The sequence below is a fragment of the Crocuta crocuta genome, unplaced genomic scaffold (genome assembly GCF_008692635.1).
Source record: "Crocuta crocuta isolate KB4526 unplaced genomic scaffold, BGI_CrCroc_1.0 scaffold422, whole genome shotgun sequence".
Lineage (NCBI taxonomy): Eukaryota > Metazoa > Chordata > Mammalia > Carnivora > Hyaenidae > Crocuta > Crocuta crocuta.
The window spans coordinates 1,598,523-1,610,722 of NW_027529554.1; the positions used below are offsets into that span (position 1 = coordinate 1,598,523).

At 39.6% G+C, this 12,200-nt stretch overlaps 1 protein-coding gene across 1 annotated transcript; it reads right to left on the reverse strand.

The window, feature by feature from the left end:
- Positions 1-8,712: 8,712 nt before the first annotated feature.
- LOC144229416 (mesoderm-specific transcript homolog protein-like) lies at positions 8,713-9,843 on the reverse strand. The gene is given in 1 exon segment (XM_077761441.1): positions 8,713-9,843. A coding segment is annotated over 1 exon segment (975 nt). The 3' UTR covers positions 8,713-8,868.
- Positions 9,844-12,200: the final 2,357 nt, after the last annotated feature.

Below are 12,200 nucleotides of genomic sequence, written 5' to 3' on the forward strand. Positions count from 1 at the left end.
CTAAACATCAGGATGGTTTTAGCAGAAAGGAGGAAATAATGGAAGGTGTTTTTTGTATATATCTACATTGAAGTATAATTAACATAGTGTTATATTAGTTTCAGGTGTATAATATGATAATTCAACAATTCTATACATTACTCTGTGCTTCCCATAAAAAGTGTACTCATTCCCCTTCACCTCTTTCACCCATTCCCCTTCCACCTCCCCTGTGGCAACCACTATTTCTCTATATTTAAGAGCCTAGGGTTTGTTTGTTTTTTGTCTTTTAGTTTGTTCATTTATTTCTTAAATTCCACCTATGAGTGATATGCAATATTTGTCTTTGACTGACTTATTTCTCTTAGCATTCTACCCTCTAGATCCATCCACGTTATTGCAAATGGCAAAATTTCATTCTTTGTTATAGCTCAGCAATATTCCATTATATATATACCACATCTTCTTTATCCATTCATCTATTGAGAAACACTAAGGTTGCTTCCATTTCTTGGCTGTTGTAAATAATGCTGCCATAAATATGGGTCCATGTGTCTTTTCAAATTAGTGTTTTGGTTTTTTTAGGTAAATACTCAGTAGTGGAATTACTGAGGAACATCCATACTGTTTTCCATAGTGGCTGCACCAGTTTGCATTTCCACTAACAGTGCAAAGTAATGTAAGGTTTAAGCAGCTGATACGGGATAGACCATAGAGGGCTTGCAGACTATGTTAAGATTTTCTCTTTATATTGAAAAAGTAATGAAAGCCATTTGAGATGTTTTATTTTTTTTTTAATTTTTTAAAAATGTTTTATTTATTTCTAGGAGAGAGAGAGACAGCATGAGCAGGGGAGGGTCAGAGAGAGAGGGAGTCACAGATTGAAACAGGCTCCAGGCTCTGAGCCGGCAGTCAGCACAGAGCCGGACGCGGGGCTCGAACCCACGAACCGCGAGATCATGACCTAAGCGAAAGTCGGACACTTAACTGACTAAGCCACCCAGGCGCCCCTATTTGAGATGTTTTATACAGACTTGATCATATTTACATTGGCTCTGAGGAAAGGATCAGGTGTTTAGAGAGAAGCAGTGGTAAGTTAAAAAGACATATATTTAAATCAGACAGGATTTGGTGAGAAATGGACTATGCAGAGGAGGAAGAGAGGTACCAGGGATAACTGCTAGGTTTCTGGGCTTGGATAATTGAATAGATGGTGATACTATTCACTGAGACAGGGAGTGTTGGAAAGGGAGTAGGTTTAAGAGGGAATATAGGTGTTAAACAGGCAGTTGGATACAGGTTTATACCTTACTGTAGAGGTCTGGGCTAGAGATGTGATTTTATATGGTAATTAAACTAAGGATGTGAATAAGATTACATTCTTATTCTTACCTAGAATAAAAGCATGTAAGAGAGGAGGAGGGAGGCCAAGAGAAAAACTCCAAAATTTAACAATTAGAAGAGACCGAACCAGCACATATGACTTAGAAGGAGTGGCCAGATTAGTAGGAGGGAAACAAGGAGAAGACAGTGTTTTAAGAAAGAGTGTGTTAAAGGGCGGCTCAGTCAGTTGAGCACCCAACTTTGGGTCAGGTCATAACCTCGTGGTTCATGAGTTTGAGCCTCATGTCAGGCTTTGTGCAGACAGCTCAGAGCCTCGAGCCTACTTTGGATTCTGTGTGTGTGTGTCTGCCCTCCCCCACTCATGCTCTGCCTCTCTCTCTCTCTCTCAAATAAACACTTAAAAATTAAAAAAAGAATGTGTTATGAACTAAACGTTTGTATCACCTCAGAATTCATAGGTTGATATCCTAACCCCCAATGTGATAGTATTAGGACATGGGGCCTTTGGTCGGTAATCAGGAAGTGAACATGGAGTCCTCACGAATGGGATAAGCATCCTTTTAAAAAAGAACCTAGAGAGTTCTCTCACCCTGTCTGCTATGTGAGGACACAGTGAGAAGATGAGCATTTGCAAAAGCAGAAGAGAGCTCTCTACCAGGAACCAAATCTGCCATCACCTTGACTGATTTGGATTTCCTAGCCTCCAGTACTGTGAGAAGTGTCTGTTGCTTATGCCACCCAGTCTATGGTATTCTGTTGTAACAGCCCAAAACAGCTCGACACTGTTGCATGCAGCTGAATTTATCAAGTACCACCTCCAAAATATTCACTGGATTTAGTAAAGTGGAAGTCTCTTGTGACATTAGTTAAGAATTGTTTAAATGGAATAATGGGGTGGAAGTTAGGTTAGATGCCTGAAAAGTGGGTGAAAGAGAATAACAGGAAGATGTTTGTTTTAATGAGAATTAGTTGGACGTATTTAAATAAAAATGGAAAGGATTCAGTTAGGAGCGAAAGGTTGAATTCACTATAAAGTGTGTTTTATGAGAGGGCTATGCTTTGAGTCCCTGCCTTCTACCTTCCCATCGGCCTCTCGTATTACTTTAGAAAGGAGCTTTCCTTTTATAACAGAAGTATGGCTACAATTGCAGTAATGTGATATACTTGTAGAAGCAGACTGAGAGGGTTCTAATTTGATGGTTTTATTTTTATTTAAAGTAGAAAATAAAGCTATTCTTGAGAAAAAAGAAATTGTGTGTGTGTGTGTGTGTGTGTGTGTGTGTACGGGGAGATGGGAGTTAGTAGGAGGATTCAAGGGACTAGGAAAACACAGAAATGTATTTCAGTTATCTACCACTACATAACAAACACCTCAAAATTTAGTGGTTTAATCATTTTGTTATGCTCATAAGCTCCATGGACAGAGCACAGGGGCTTCAAACAGAAAACACATGAAGGCGGCAGGTAACCCAAAGTCTAGCACCTGTTACCACCTGGAGGATTCTTCATTTACACATTTGGCAGTTGATACTGGCTTTTTGCTGGGACCTCAGCTAAATATGTAAACTGAACATCTACATGGGCCCATTTCATTGGCCAGATCTTACAACATGGTGGCTGAATTCTAAGAATGAGCATCCAGAAAGACAGGAATCTTTCTAAGGCCTGGCCTTGGGAACTGGCTTGGTGTCACTCCTACTATATTCTGTTGGTCAAGGAGTCCATATTCAAAGAGAGGAAATAATGACCTCATCTCTCATTGGGAGAAGTATCAAAGAATTTGGGGAGGATTTAAAAAAATGGAAATAGGAAAGTTTGGAGTAGGCATTTTTGGAGAGAAGACGTTGTACAAGGCAGAAGTGCAGGAGGAGTCTGAATAGCCTTATTTTTCATGTTCTTTCCTTATTTTCCAAACTCATTGAACCCCTTGCTGTTCCTTGTCTTTCTAGGTAGCTCCTTTTGTTGATAGCTTTTATGATGTCAGGCTTACATGCTCATTCACAGAAATCACATTGAATACTTAAGGCTGGCATATTTGCTTTTCTTTTTTAAATTCCATTCATCTCTTTTTATTTCTGTTTTGTAATTTTATTTATTTTTTTGTTGTAGGGTGTTTTCAATTTGTTACAAAGGACGGAGGTACAAACAAATATACAACATATAATTTCCCTTCATTGTAGAATTGCCTGATCTCCATCCATGCTTCTTTAAAAGGTTCAAGTCCCAGTTCAAATACAATTAACTTTATGAAGCTTAACTGATTTTATTCTTAGTTGGTGCTCCCAACGCACTTGGTGTGTGTTCTCAACGACCTGGACCAACTGTTCCCAAATTTGTTTATGCAATATAATTAGCTCCAGGTCATTTTAAACAATGCACATTTCAGGGCACACCCAAAACCTAACAAAATATATCTCAAGCATACAGTGACCATCAATGATTTGTTAATCAATTGATTGGCATTTGTATTTATGTCTTTAGACACATTAGATTCTCAAGTCCTCAGAGTCAGAGACCATGTTTTATTTCATATCCTCTCTAGTATTTAGCACAGTGCTTGCCACATGGCAGATGTTCAATACCTTTTTAAGAGTTTGTCTCTCTCTCCTCTTGGGATTATTGATATCTAGAGACTTCCAAGGTGCTGTTCTTTTTCTCTTGGATTTCTACTGGGTGCCACTGGATACTGCTCTTGTTTTTCTAACTAGCCATCTGGAGCTTGAAGATCACAAACAATAGCAACAATAAACAGTCTGTGTAGATGGGATGCGTGCATTCAAGTTAGTAAAATTATAAAATAGATTTGTATTTTGCTTGCATTTGTGTGAACTCTTATAGTCAGAGGACCAAAGAGATTTCATGTTTTTTAAATGTTAAATGTAATATTTTTTAAGTATTCAAGGTGAGAGTGGTATATATTGAGAGAATAAATGAAATTTTGTGATTATGGGATAGGTGTTGCTTTGTTTTCTTTTAGTTTGTAGTAGAGTGGGGAAAGGAACAGAAAGGTCTTACACTCTTAAAAAGGCAACTTAAGCATCTAGTCCCCTGAGACTCTGTTCAATCGGCTTTGTAACTTAAAATTGTCTCTCACAGCAAGGGTTTACAAATGGATGGTATGGAATTGAACAGTTTTTTTTTCCAGTTTCAATCCTGGCTAATCACTAAACAACTGGATTATGACTTCAATGCAGTGGTTTGAAATAGTTGATTTAATAGGGCATTCCTTGACTATCCTGCTAAGTATGTGCATTATATGTGGGAAGCAGCTATTTCCTCACTGCATACCTGCCTAATTTGGCTTACAATTGGAGCCACAGTCCTTTTTCTTTCTCCCTTCAGGCTTTGTTTGCAGCTCCTTTAAATGCCAGGCACTTGTACTAAAAATAGCTGTTCCATTTTCTTGCGACTCCTCCCAGGTTAGTCTGCCTGCTTCCCTTGCTTCCCAGGAGGCCACATCCACATTAAGGTTTTGTTAGCAAGTCTTTGTATTATTCTTCTCCCCTCCAACTACAGATGACCCACATCCCACTTCCTCTCCAGGGCTGCATGCCGTGTTCCTAAATAGTATCAGAGAAGAGTGGATGGCAGCGGCAGCTTTCAGCTGCAGTGGTAGGGACTCTGAGGGAGTGGGCATCAGAGTAAACATTTCAAGTGGAAAAGGTCACTGCTGAGGGAAGTAGACTCTTTTAATCTTTTTAAAAGGTTGAGGGACCTTGCTAGAGAGATGGGTGTGCAACACCAGATGAAAAGGAAGCCAAAACAATGCAAGGTTACCAGACAATGAGACAGGAAGAGGCTTGGAAGGAACCTGTGGTCCTGATTCTAAAATATATATACTTTTTAATATTGCAATATTGCAGATGTTATTAAGATGTATCTTACAATTGCTAGGTATATTTAAGTGGTAGTGTTTCTTCTCTCCCCTCCATCTCCCACCCCCATGAAACAAAACCACAACCACAGTTGGTGAAGGTGTGAATCTTGTAGTAAACAGTGTCTAGATTTGAGGAAGCAATGTGTTCATCAAGGGTAAATGCACCCAAGTGCAGGGTTCACCTCCAACCTAGTGAACTAAGAATCCTAATTTGCAAGCACACAGAAGCACATTTTCTAAGGAAAAGCACAATATTTAATTGGCTTACAAATACTGAAGTACAAATGTAGCTGTCCACTAAACATAACAGACACAAAGGAACATTTTTGTATGATCAAACAATCCCTCTCCTAAAGAAGGACTCTTACTTAGAAGTCTCAGTTTAATCAGACTGCCTGGGTAGTTTTCAGGAAGCTTGAAAAGTTTTTCTCCACAATGGGGATAACCTTGCGAATTGGCTCATAATATTCATTTGTCCTTGTGATTTTCTCTTTTTGTAATCTTCTTTTGTAGGCACCTCCCGTATCCCTTTCTAATGATTCTGTTTTTTTCTATTTGTTTCAGGTAGTATTTTAAAAAAAAATTTTTTTAAGGAGAACTTAAAAACCTCTGGGTAGAATTACTCTATTCTTAGCTATTAATCTTCTTAAAGCACTCTCTCTTTAAAAAGGAATCTGGGGGCACCTGTGTGGCTCAGTCAGTTGAGCATCCAACTTTGGCTCAGGTCATGATCTCACAGTTAGTGGAGTTGAGCCCTGTATCGGGCTCTGTGCTGACAGCTCAGAGCCTGGAGCCTGCTTAGGATTCTGTGTCTCCCTCTCTTTCTGCCTCTCCCTGGCTCATGCTCTGATTCATTCTCATTTTCTCTCTCTCTCAAAAATAAACAAACATTAAAAAAAGTCATTTGAAAGCTGCAACAGATCTATAAATCTATATCTGTATCTATCTAGATCTATATACAGGAATATATTTTTACTTTATACTTAGAATTTATACAGGCTTGAGAGATACTCGGTCTCTTTATGGTATCCATTATATTACATTACTGATTCTCAATCTTGCCTTCAAATACTCTCCCCTCACTCCCTCAGGTGAAGAATTATTTTTGTACATTAAATGACAGTGGCCATATAGATCATTTTATGCCCTGTTGACTTTACGTAGAGTTTATAATATTCACCGATGTTGCTGGATGTGTTTGCAGACTGTTAAATCTCATTGTTGTATAAAGCTCCATTATATGAATATACACTATCCATTCTATAGTTGGGGGGCATTTGGGTAGTTTCCAGTTTTTGCCTATTGTGAAACCTGTTAGAAACATTATAGTACATGCCTTTTGGAGATTACATGTACAATGCTGTTAGGTATATACCAAGGAGTGTATACCTGATAGGTTATAAAGTATGCCTGTATTCAGGCTAAGGGCTGCTAGAGTATTTTCTGTAAATGAACCTCAAACCACATGACTCACCTGTTGAACCCATCCATCACTCGGCTTTCTTCGATGGTGTTAATAAGTTGTACTTCACACTACAAAGCCTATAGGATTACCCTGTGTCTAATTCTCTAGCTTTATCTCATTACAGTCTCTCTCAATTCATCTATGTTTGCTCCCATTCATTTTTCTAGATGTAGGTTTTCTGCTTTTCTGTTTGAAATATTCTTATTATCTATGCTCCCTGCCTGCACACCTACAAATCCACACAGCACAGCTCCTAATAGGGAGCTCTTTCTCATTCTTCACATGTCACCTTCTTGGAGAAGCCTTCTCTGATCATGTTTATTTAAATCAGTACCTCCATTTTATCTCCATAAGTACCTCCACTTAATTTTAATTCTATCAAATTTCTTCTTAGTATTTATAACTTTGAAAGTACACACTAATTTTCCTTTCTTGTTCTAGTCTTTTAGCACTTAAAAAAATCCATATTTATGCCCTATTCCCAGATTTCCTGATGTAATTAGTTTGATGGTGATCCCAGTCTTGGTATTTTTTATTTTTTTTAATTCTTTTTGTCAAAATTCATTTTTATTAATAGAAAATAAACACTTATTCCAGTTTCAGTCGTTATACTTCAAGTTGCTAATAAAAAAAATTTAATCACTCAATCATCCTGTTTTGACTAAGACAATGAAGCTGTGCCAAAAAAAAATGTATTCAGCACCATTTGCTCATAGGCCTTTCAGAATTTGTTCTTAAAGTTTCTGGAACTTTCCTGTCTGTAAAGTACAGGAATTGTTGAGCTACAAGAGGAAGCTTCTGTAGGACAACCAACGAGAAGTTACGCAATTGTCATGAAAGCAGTCCATGTACATTCAGCACGGTACCTTGGACTGTACAATGATCCCCTCCCCTCCAGCTCAGGAGGGACATACTTCTAAGCACTGAGATATGAAGAGTCAGACTGTTATTTGCTATTAGAATTAGCTAATAACAGTAACTCTCTGGCACAGATGCTACTGGTCCTTAACATCCTGTGATTTTAGGAAATTCTGTAAATAGTTCAGATTTAATTCAACTTATTCAGAAATGAAACCTATTGAATAAGTTTCACTATTCTGCTAGAGTATCTGCTGGTTTAGTATCTTTATAAAATACATATAATACGTGCAGGTAAATCAGAGTCTTAAAGTATACTTAGAATACTGCATATTCAAACCCAAACCTAGGTCAACAAAATGCCTATAATTAAAACCAGCTGATGGAACGAAATCCAAAGTTATGACAAGGGAGACTCACTCTCTTACTAAGCTGTGTTGCTTAGAGAACTTACAAAAAGCATGTGCCCTTATAGACATTTGAGGACAGGTAAGGAGACACCCTCACCTCATTCTTTACCATAGGATTCCAATCGAGGNAATTAGCTAATAACAGTAACTCTCTGGCACAGATGCTACTGGTCCTTAACATCCTGTGATTTTAGGAAATTCTGTAAATAGTTCAGATTTAATTCAACTTATTCAGAAATGAAACCTATTGAATAAGTTTCACTATTCTGCTAGAGTATCTGCTGGTTTAGTATCTTTATAAAATACATATAATACGTGCAGGTAAATCAGAGTCTTAAAGTATACTTAGAATACTGCATATTCAAACCCAAACCTAGGTCAACAAAATGCCTATAATTAAAACCAGCTGATGGAACGAAATCCAAAGTTATGACAAGGGAGACTCACTCTCTTACTAAGCTGTGTTGCTTAGAGAACTTACAAAAAGCATGTGCCCTTATAGACATTTGAGGACAGGTAAGGAGACACCCTCGCCTCATTCTTTACCATAGGATTCCAATCGAGGATGGGCCAGAAATTAGCATTTCTAAATATTTCACAAAAGTCCACAGAATTGCTAAGACGACGTTTAAAATGCTTGTCTTTCTGAGTCTGTGAGTAGTAATCTCCTCAGAATGTTCTAATAGCACAAAGACAAAGGCAAGTTTATACAGTCGCTCGGATGCTAGAAGAGTGGGAGGTGGACTGTTAGGGCCATCCTTAGCCAGAGCTTCTGTGGGCTTTTAACTGTATGCTGATCACAAGTGAGTCAGGCGGACTTTTGTGAGAGAATAGTGTTTGGTGGCCGGGACCTCTTTTGGGCATCTCTTCCTAAGTGGAATACACAACAGGTAAGGGAGTAGGGGAGGTAATACAGGGAAGCTACTCTTTCCAGCTCAGAAGGAGTTGATGAAGCCCATGTATGCATTCAAGAATCCCATGGGATCCTCTAGCTGTGGGTAGTGGCTAATGTGGTCATCCAGAATCGAGACTGTGGACCGCGGCAGCGTTTTCCTGTACAGCTCCAAAAACTCTGGAGAGGGGTTAACGGGATCCAGTGGCCCGTAGATAAAATGAATGGGAATAGTTACAGAAGCAAGAGCTCCCACCCAGCGCCTTCTAAACTTCTTCCTCTGGTTGATGTACTGTAAGAGACTGTCGATAACTAAGTTTCCATCACTGTTGTGGATCCCAGCCCACATGTCCCACTGCTCACTCTCAGAGGGGCAGGTGTATGGCCCAAAGACTGGGGTGAGACCTTGGGAGAATACAAAGAAGTTCATCAATCATGTGAGGATGGGTGACAGGACGCCTCCATCTTTGAGAAGCTTTTGGAGAAGGAGAGGACGGTGAGTCTCAGGAAATATACCTCCATTTGACAGACAGAGACTCTTTATGGTAAGCTGACCAGATTGATTCTGCTTGAACCTATAGAGCAGCTCCTGAGCAAAGATATCTCCATAATCATGAGACAAAAGGTTGATCCTGCGGTTCTGGAGCCCCAGGTGCCGCAAAAGAGCCTCCACAATGCTGGCCTGCTCGAATATGGAGTAGTGATGTGGTCTTGGTTTGTCACTGAAGCCAAAGCCCAAGAAATCAAGGGCAATCACTCGATGAAACCTTAGGGTCAGACCTTCCCAAATCTTGTACCAATCATAGCTGGATGTTGGAAAGCTACGCAAAACTATCTCAGGGCTTCCAACCACACCCACAGAGTCTTGGTAGAAGATGCGCAATCTCTTGTAGGTGAAAAATTTGCCTGACGACTTCCAGGAGTGCAGAGCAGGAGAGAGCTGGGGGGGTGGCATATGCAGGTAGGCCACAAGCAGGGGCACAGCCAGCAGACCCACCTGGACTCACCACTCCCTCATCCTGATTCAGGTAAGACCTGGGCTATAAGACTCCATGTTTGGGGGAAACAGTTATGCATCCAGTCTTGGTATTTTTTAAAAGCTTTCCATGCTGACCATTGTTTTATAGAGTATATGCTATGTAACATGCACGTTAATATAAATAAATATTGGAGGTATGATACAACAGTTTTTATCGGTGCATGTGTGCTATCCAAAATATTTGGAGGCCCCTGGACCAGCCCATACAACAAGTTAGGGAATTACGTTATAGAGAATCTCTGAATCAGTGGTATACAACTGGATACTGTCATATCTGGGACTATTCCAATGTCCAATTCCACTGCATTTCCATAGCAACACACACTTTGGGTGTTGCATATTCTAATTATATGTGCATGTCTGTCACCCTCGCTGGATTCTAACAAGTGGGACTGTGTCCTTGTGCATTCTCCACAGTACCTTTTACAAATAACTCCTTGCTTATAGCAGATCGTCAATAAATGTTTTGAGAGAAAATAATATAACCATTTAGGTCATTTATAGGACACCTATATAATATGCTTCACTGAGCTGTTTTTAACATTTTATCCTCAAGCACTGACGTTTCATTATTTCAGAATCTTTTTTCTTTGCACAATAAAGAGCTGAATCAATTTTAAAGCCTTGAAGCCAAAGAGGTTTGAGAATCCTTGAAAGTTCATTACCTTTTCTGGAGTATTAAATTTCAGTAAAAGCAGAGATTATTTTGGTCTATGACTGGACATATTATCAGTCAGTGTCATAATACAAAGAGTGCTCTCAATCACGAAGAATTTCTGGTTATTTCAATAACCATGTTACTATGGATTTAAAGGCATCTTAACTCAAATCTAAATGAACAAAATCATTGTATAGTGAAGTCATTTCTGATGATTTGTATTTTATTAAAAAAGACCAATAAATTCAAATACCCAAAATTCTGTCTTAAATTAATGAGGTAGTTCTGCCTGTAGGAATTTTTGATCTGGGCTCTTTCCAAAGGGTAAAAATATAATGGTCAACAAAATCCAAAGAATTTTGTGGCTGAGAATATACAGGGAGCTACCTTCTCTAATCTGGTGTTGCCATTATATTTCTCAGTGGTAAATATTTATCTGTCAAGATTAAGCTCTCAGAAAACAAAGGGCGGGGAAAAGAACTAAAAGAGCAGTTTTAAGAGTTTTAAAAAATTCATAATAGAATAAGAAGTGGTCAACATTAAGCTCTCAGAAAACAAAGGGCGGGGAAAATAACTAAAAGAGCAGTTTTAAGAGTTTTAAAAAATTCATAATAGAATAAGAAGTGGTCAACATGGCGGAGAAGTAGAGGAATCCGAAGTTCTCTCATCTCTCAAACAAAGCAGTGATGGAGCTAAAGGACTTTGAACTCCAAGAGACCAGGAGACAAAGAGACAGTCACTTCTAGGAACCACTGGAAAAGCCTGACAGGCCATAGGTATGTGATAGCAAACAGGGAAAGAGAAAACGAATGGAGGAGAGGGATTCCCTTTTGCAGAGAGACAAAGGGAAGAGAAAGAGAGATGAGGGAAGCATAGGACTGTATCTGGACAAGAGAAAAACCATGGACTGGGATGGAGAAAGATCCAGTCTCTAACTGAGAGGGTTGGCTGCCCAGATCACACACCTGCCCAGCCCTGGGGCACAGTCCACAGTAGAAGAATGCTATCCCCTCCCTGGATTGCCATGGGACAGGACAAAGCGTGTCTGCCTCTGCTGGCCAGGGACCACATATCAGATGGTGTGAAAAGGCACTCTCCCAATACTGGGGTGCACAGAGCAGTAGTTTGAATTCCAGCCAAGCTCAAGGGCATGGGAGTCGGTGGAGCAGGACAAACCACCTCGTCTGCACCCGTGGCACAGTGAGGATGGCTTTAACAGAATAGTTTGGGACACATGATCCATGGAAGAGAGACTGGGGTGTCGCCATTTTTCTCCCTACCACCACAAAGGTGGCGCTTCAGGTATTGGACAGTGGGGCCACAATAGAGGTGGGACCCATCTACACCAACCCTTTCCCCTCTGTACCTGGTAACTGGGTATCTACTGGAGTGGGACTGATGCTGACAAATCAGAGAGCCTCTCCTCCAGACTGGATTGCATTGCCTGGTTTAATTCTTAGACAATTCTTATGATATAGATATATTCTTCCCTCCTTTTCTCCTTCATATCTCTTCGCTCCTCTAGTCTGGTTATTCTGGTTGTTGGTTTGTTTAAGCAGACATATTTAATCCATTCTCTTGATACATGTTCCACGCCTCCTTCTTTATTCTCCTTCTTTGTCTCTCTGGATTAAGCTGTATAGTTGCTCTGTTTGGACAACATTATTTTCTTTTTCCC